Source organism: Athene cunicularia, assembly GCF_003259725.1.
Source record: "Athene cunicularia isolate RWA chromosome 5 unlocalized genomic scaffold, athCun1 chr5_part3, whole genome shotgun sequence".
Lineage (NCBI taxonomy): Eukaryota > Metazoa > Chordata > Aves > Strigiformes > Strigidae > Athene > Athene cunicularia.
In genome coordinates, this window is record NW_020799103.1 from 9,323,769 (window position 1) to 9,331,925 (window position 8,157).

The 8,157-nt window shown below is 37.0% G+C and overlaps 1 protein-coding gene across 1 annotated transcript in view; it reads left to right on the plus strand.

Annotated features, from left to right (window-relative positions):
• CAPRIN1 (cell cycle associated protein 1) overlaps window positions 1-6,902 on the plus strand; it is a 30,099-nt gene extending 23,197 nt beyond the window's left edge. Inside the window, exon 17 of the mRNA XM_026850840.1 lies at window positions 964-6,902. Within this exon, the coding sequence (XP_026706641.1) occupies window positions 964-1,028 (65 nt within the window). The 3' untranslated portion in view covers window positions 1,029-6,902. The remainder of the gene's footprint in view (window positions 1-963) is intronic.
• The last annotated feature ends 1,255 nt before the right edge of the window (window positions 6,903-8,157 follow it).

Consider the following 8,157-nt stretch of genomic DNA (forward strand, 5'->3'; position numbering starts at 1 on the left):
TTTCAAAACTGTATGTTAACTGTTGCACTAAAAGATGTTCTGCCTCTCTTGTGGAGGTCTCTTTTGATCTAAGGATACAGAACTTCCCTCCATGCTCATCTGTTCCTTGATCCTATAGAATTGTTGCTTTTAGATTATGGAGGTATTTTGTCCTGCAGCTTCATAAGAGTATTTGCCATGTGTTCATCTGAGAAAACCACCCCACATACAAGTTGAACTTGTAAATTTTGTGTTCAACAGAATTTCCACAGTTTTTCAGTATATTTTTGGTGATGAGACTGTCTTGTCTCAATACAGATGTTTCCATGAGAATCTTGTGTTATCACCGAGCATCTTATCCGTGCGGTCAGCTTGAGGCTGTCTGTGAAACCACAGTTCTGTGTGGTAATTCAGTTTGGAAGAGTTCTGTCCTTGACTGTCTTGGTACTGGAAGCCCTATAGTGTGGAACTGTGGCCTGAATTCAATGTACTATTAGGCTGTGGTAAAGCTAGGAGCATGTTTTAGGAAGCACACTATAATGAAGAAAAGTTTTGAAGTTTGTTGTCAGGGATGTGCAGGCAAGTGTGAGGGGGATTCCCCAAGTGACCTACAATTACATACCTACCGAGAGCGTGAGCTACAGGCAGTCGCTTCCTTAAGGAAGGAAGAAGATGGAAGTTAAAACACGGTTAGTTAGCTCACAGTACTAGTACTTAAAATACAGTAACCAATTATTGCCTTACATTACTGCAAAATGTTTTACTTGGATTACAACTTTGTATTTGTGGGGAAAAAAGTATTGGGATAAAGCTGAAAAGAGTAAAGACACACTACATACTGTTTTGATTTGAAGTCACTTTTAGAACTATAGATAGTTTAGATGCACACTTGGGAATTCTTACCCAGTTTAGACCAGGACTTTTAGGAGGTTTTTTAATAACCACTTCATGCTTAATTCAAAAACCTTTTTCTATGTTTTCTAGGTCGTGGAGGGCCCCCAAGACCAAACAGAGGGATGCCTCAAATGAATGCTCAGCAAGTGAATTAAATAAATTCACAGGATTACGTTAAACGCCAAAAACACACTGGCCAGTGTACTATACATGTTACCAGAAGAGTTATTATCTATTTGTTCTCCCTTACAGGAAGTTTGTTGTAAAGGGACTATTTTCATTACCATAATGACAGGACTACAGTTGCCAGCTTTATATTACCTGGATATTGAAAGGAACGAAACAACGTTTACTCTGCATGTTCTGTCCTAAGCATCATCTTGAGCCTTGCACATGAGATTCAGATTCTTCACCCTTGCTAAGAGTAAAGCAAAAAAGGCAATTTCCAGGGTGATCCAATCTCCATGGTTAACTGAAGTGGCAGGAAAAAGCAAAAGACTCACTTCTGACATTTAAAAGTGATGTAACAAATTTGGATAAAATCTGCAAATTCGTAACGATTTACTGTGGTGGCAGTTAATAAAACTTAATATTTCCATGAAAGGATGGAAAAGGTGAAGTGTGGCTTGGTAGTGCAACTGCATTTCAGCCTTTTCTCACTAAATTGAAGCACTGAACAGTTAAAGATGTTAGTGATGCAGATTTCCCTAAATAGACAAATAGGCTTACAGCCAGTTTTTGACAAAGAAGCAGCACCCTTAGCTGCAGCACTCCTTATCACCAGGGCCCCGTTTACTGTGGCTGAGGATTTAAGATTGCTTGCATAACTGCTAATGTAACTGTGTAATTTTTTTATTTTGAAGGAAAAGAAAAAAAAAGCTTTGATTTGGCACGAAAAAATTCTGCAGCAAATGTGAGATGATCTGGATGGCCACTGTATATTTGATGTGAAGTATTTAGATATCTCTTTGAAACACTTTTAAGTTTCTTTGATAGCAATGACTTTTGTAAGGATTGGTATTCTCTATCATTCCTTATGACTTGCACATTGTCTGTCACTAATACTTGACCTTGCTGTATTATCACCTAAATAACTGATGCCGGTACTGATGGAAATCTCTAATGGATAATCATAACACTTTTGGTCACATGTCCTTTTGTCTTTCCTGCAGCCTTGAAGGTTTTAAGAAATCTCAAATGCCCGCTGCTGCTGCCCTTTTAATTGCTATCTTTTGAAAAGCACCAGTATGTGTTTGAATTGATTTCCCCTTTTAAGGGAAATGACAGCCAGCAGTTACAGTTCTAATGGTATAAGCAAGACAAATAAAACATGTTTATAAAAATTGTATCCTGGAACACTGGTTTTCAACGACTGAAACAAATTTAATGTGATGGGGTGACATTTCACGAGGTTTTGGTTGCGTTTTTTTTTCCCCTGATAGATTCCCTTTTTCCTGAATAGATGTAAACCCTCCTCTTGTTTTTTCTGATTTTATTCTGATAGCTGTGACTTCTGGGAAACTTTTCTTTTTATGGACTTACCTTTACATCAAGGCAGCGATGTATAAAAGAAATAGTATAAGACTAGGAGCTGGAAAATACCAAGTCTTATTCAAGTTTTACTGCGTACTTGTGGTATAATCTTCGGAAAATCACTTGTGCCTACCTTTCGCGCACATGCACTCTCTCTGCAGTGGGGAGAATATATTGATAGCTGCCTCCATAGAGGTGTTGGTAGTTCTGTTGCATTCTGTAGCACGTGCAAGAAGAAAAGTGCTATATATGTTAAGTATTGCTTATCAAATAATTCCTACCTGTGGAAAGGTGAAATTAAGGAACAGCTACATGTTGTTTAACTGTTATATACAAAACTGAAGGTTGTTTTAACTTGTAGGGTCATTTCTACTTTGTATCAGAACTGTACTTTCAGAACTTAGTCAGATATTTTGACTCTGTGAAATAATCTGAAACTCCACAGATATAGGTGGTACTATCACTTTTTCATGTTGTGTGTGAAGAGCACAAATGAGATATGTTGTTACTGAGAAAAGTGATAAGCTTGTGAAGACAATATTACACACCAGACATCTTGAAACGATGCTGATGGCTGGAAGCAGCAGTTGTAGTCAAAGCCTAGAAACATTCCGTACCAGTATAACAATATAAACTGCAGTCCGGTGAGAAGTTGCTGTTCTGGTTTGGTTTTTTTTTTCAGGAAGCTGTTACTGAGATAATAGTCCCAACTGTTTTTTAACTGGAAAAAAATAAAAAGATGAACCTTATAATGTTGAACTGATGTAGGAAAACAGTGAATTTTTTAAAAAATATTTTTTGTGCATTGGCTTTTTAAATGGTTGGTAGAACACAAGCTCTTTTTCCATTGCACACCAAATGCTTCTTAAATAGCTCTTTGTAGTTTGACAGTAAATTTGCAGCATTCTGAATTAAAGACCGCTGAATGGATCAGAACATTCCACTTAAGGTTTTGGTTTTATTTTCAATTTAAATTTATTAAAAACACTGGGTAGTTGAGTGGCCTCTTAATTGAGATACAACTTCGTAAGCCTTTTCATGTATGAAAATGGTCTTTAGAGTAGCTGCTCTGCTCTGTGCTGATAGAGGGAGATCTGTTACAATAATAACAACTGTAAAACAAATACCTAAGATGTGTTTAGTCTGGGAATTTGCACTGACTCCTTTAATCTCAATACATGTGTCTAATAAACACTATACTGGAAAAATTGGTTTGAGTCACGTATGGCACACAGATCCACTAACGGGTTCTCTGGCCTGTTCAGGGGAGCTGAAGTATCTTCACTCTGTAACTTCGCTCTAGATCTGAGTTACATCCAGATCACAAGCACTCCTAGATCCATTTCTTTTGGAAAAGCTCATCTTTTGAATAAAGACCATTATACAGAGTGATAACATTGAGGCCAAACAGTGGCAGTTCAGGGCTGGTTCTTTTGCAGAGCCCTTCCTGGATGCTGGGGATGAGCTGTGTTTATTCTAGTTAGGTGCTGCCGTAGGATACCTCGGGCCTGATGCCTGTGGTTGGGAAGCGTGAGCAAGTAACAAAGTGCTACTTCTGAGCCTTTATGTAGACACATCAGTTGCACTCTTTGATGGTTTTACTTGATGCGTCTGTGAGTCAGTCTTTGGGGAGCATAACAGCCTAGTTATGACTGCCTTCTTGCATATACAGCTACTGTGAGGAGATAAGACTTTTATTTTGCAGGGGCTTCATTATCTAATATTGCTAGGCTGTGATAACGTATAGTGGTGTGTGTTTGAGAACGGACTTTGGCTTCAGTGTCTTATTTCCTCTTGGGTGTAATACAAGGATTCTTGAGTAAATAATTTATAAATCACTAGCGTTTCTATATATTTCTACCTAATGTTACTGTGTCTGGGAAACCTGGATCCTTCCTAGACATCCTACAACTTAAATACTTAACTTGGATATCATGAGCTATTTTCTCATACCAAAGGTCAGTTTCTACATTTTACTTTTGCGTTCTCCCTGTATATGAGCTGTCTTTTTAAGAACAGTTCACCAATACGACTTCAGGATTTTGCTGTGGAGGGAGTTCTAGACTTAACTTAATCCCCGATTTCTTTCCAACATATGTCTCTTGTGTATGGCAAATCTCTAAAGCATAACATCATTCAGAGTAGTAGTTGGAAAAGTTATGTTGACTTCTTGTTAATAGCCAGTTAATGTATTCTGCTGGGACTTTATAACTCTCAGAGAACTTTGTGACCTTAAAAATGTGTCTTCTCAAAATGTCCTGCTGACCTTATTTGTTAGGTAGATTCTTTGATTACTTTCATCTGTTTCTTTGGAGAATGGATCAAGCTTCCTTCTTTCCCCCAGATGGCATTTGAGTCACTACTTTGGAGAGAGAGAAGTTACTGAAAAGGCTTTAACTAAAAGGTGATGATACTGAAAAAATGGTTAAACTTCATATGAGGCAAATGGGACAAAACTTGTGGTCCAGCAGAGTAAGATTCAAAACCAATTGGTGAGAAAAATCTTGATCTTCCTATTCTTTTTTTGATGCTCTTGCATTGTCTAAGCTGAGTAGATGACTTTCCTTACCCCTTCTTTGCAAGAACCATTCATTATGAATGCACATCTGTGATAGAAGTGTTTGGGATGAATAGACAAACTTGTGCTGTGTTTTCTTCCATCCCAAGTCTTCTGTGGATACAAAGGGACAAGAACACTGCTCATGAACCAGCCCCATTAATAAGGCTGCCAGTCACATCTTGAAAAATAAAGGTCATCCCTCTTGCTCATGCAAAACTATTCTTGATTAACATGTACTCAAAAGTATGCAGATGCTTGATAAAAATTTATAGCCAGAGCTGAGTTTTGCAACTGTATGCAGTAGACTATATTTTAGTCTTCCAAATCTATGCGCCTGTTTTTACAGAAAGGTTTTTAATTGCCTGAGCTGGCACCAAACAAAGTTCTATGAGTGGGGTGATGTTCTTCACCACTGATTGGCCTAAAAATCAGTTCCTCATTTGAAGAGTGAGCAGGGAACAGTCCTGAACCATGAAACTTGCCTTTTGAAATTAGAAGATAATATACTTATTAAATCTGGGCTTAAAATACGGTTCTGATTATTGTCTGGAACTTTACTGGAAACTCAAATGCTGCAAAACCACATAGTTTCCTTCTAATTCTGGTTTACTCTGGCAAAATTCGTTAAATTTCCTTGTTCTTGAGTGCTTGATTGGTCTCATTAGTAATTATGGCTGTCTTATAGTCAGCAGCAGTACTTAGCAGAAAGAGCTTTGATGTGAACTTCGGGAAAATTCCCTTAGTTAACACCAGGTTAGTGTACCTGATAGTCATGAAGGTGGCTAATTGCTTAAACTAGAATGTTTCTCTTTGGCCAACTCAATTTTCCAGAGGGAGAGAGATGGGGAAGGTCCTTCAGACTTCCCAGTTTGCAAATACTGTTTGCTGTTAGGTTTAAATGTTTTTCATCCCAGTCAGTAAATTTTCCAAGAGGAAAGGTTCCATGTTTTTGAGAACCACTGCACCTGGCTGCTTAGGGTTTGAGGTTGTATGCAAATTGCTTAACATCAAAGGGAAAGAAAATATCTACACTCTAGCAGAAACTTAATGTCTCTTCCCCATGTGGAAGTAAGCCCCTGACCCTCATACATTTCTACAAAAACTTAGAAGCAGGATCTTGGATTTCTGCTTCTCTTCCCACAGGGTTTCAGAAACTGGGTGTTGTTGAATTTTGAGTGTGGTATGGCAAAGAGTCCCTGATGAGAAACTGATTTTCTAAATGGTTTCTCTAAGGGAAGAGGTGCTATTCTATTAACCCCTGTCTTAGTTGGTTGTTTTATTTTTTTAATATAATGCAATTAAAATTATTTGTGACTCTACATCAAGCCTTAATGGAGGGAAAGAAATCTGTTTTCCAAAAATCCACATCCTAAAGCCAGTTTGGTGCTTAAGAGAACTGTATTAGGAAAACTTCAGTTTAACTTGGCATTTTGTTCTGAACTGAAATTTATCTGTTAGCTCTTGCTGCAATTATTAATCCATCAATTTAAAAAGCTGTGTTCTTGTTCCCCTGCGTGCCCCCCCCCCCAACTTTTTAATGTTCATAAAATATTCAGATGGATGTAACTAGCTCCGTTCCAACTATGGTGGCCAATTTCTCCTTTCTATAAAATGTGCTCAAATACCCAGTAGTGGATCAAGAGTACACCTGAAATTTTGGTATCAAGTCAAATTTTAGTAATTATCCGTTAGACTTTTATTAAATGAAAATGTATTTCCTTTTTTGAAGCTATTCAATTTCAGAATAAATTTTAGTAATGCATCTAACGTATAAAATAAGTCTTCAGAGTTATGTTTTAGTTAATTGTCAGATTTAAATTTTCTGATGGCCTTAAACATACCTGTATATATGTCTTTGCAGTTCTTTAACTCAACGTTTAAAACAAGTTGGTCCATGGTTATGTAAACACTTGAAAAATAAATCTATTTAAATGTTTTATGTCCTTCCCTTTTAAGCAAATACTTCATACCTATACCTTGAGGAATTGTCTTGCTACACTTCTGTTGCATTGGTGGTTTTGTCTCAGTAACTGGGTTTACCTGGGTTCACCTGCTCAAAAAGGACTGTTCTACAGCCTTTATGATTATTAATTCAATAGTTTAATCATATTTTTGCTATATTTTAAAACTTAAATATTTTATCCCAAAATACATCCAGTGGTATTAAACACATTTTTCAATCTACAATGTTACCTGGTTTTAAATACTTCATTGTTCAAATGTTTAAATTCAAAACTCTTTTTTTTTTGGCAGTATTAAAAGCTAAGAATAAATACATCTATGCAAATAGCTTGGCTCAACTTTGGTATTGAAAGGTTAATGTTACCGATTCTAGGTTATTAGGAATAGTTTTGCTGTCAGTTTTAGAATTTAGTGAAAATTTTAGTTGACGTTTAGTGTTTCTGAAGACTTACCAGAATTTAAACCAAGACAGATTGATAAATAGTTTTCCTGTAGCAGCTTCCCAGTTGTGCAACTTGGGATTTTGTATAGAAAACTTTCAAACAGCTGTGGTTTTATTTAAACAGTGGAGCTTAAATGTTATAAACTGCTTAGTTTTATTGAGAAAGCAAGGTTCCTAACATTTCTTGGATTTTTGGAATTTTGTACCAGATAATGTTTCCTGAAGATTTGTTATTTTTCTATGTGCTCTGCTTTCTGCAGTCTTGTTTCCTTGGGAATACCATGTATCCAAATGCCATTTTTTTTTTTCCTTTTTTTTTTTCCTCTCAACAGTACGGAAGGACACAGAGTGACAGTGTATTGCTGATGTAGAACTGCAGTAGGTGGAAAGAGAATGTCTATAAAATCGTTAAGAGGCATGGTGTTTACTCCAACAGGGCTGGAATTTGCAAGCAAGATTTACGTAGAACAAAGGCTTTTAAAAATTAAAATCAGTGTTGCCATTGCCATTGAAGCTTGGTTTACCCCCTTTTTACAGTCAGTTGTACTAAAGTCACCAAACTAAACCAACATGCAATACATGTGGAAGTTCCTGGCCCCTGTTACTGGACTGGTTTGTATCTCTGTGAGATTTTGAGAGCTGGCTGGTCACAGGAGTCTGGGTTATTTCCAGGTGCTAAATTGTTTTGGTTCTGTGATATGTAACTGAGGATCCAAAGGTGATTTTAAAAGTAGCTTCCACAACTCCTGTGTTGTTCCTGGATGGAGAATCCGTGTTATTTAAGCAA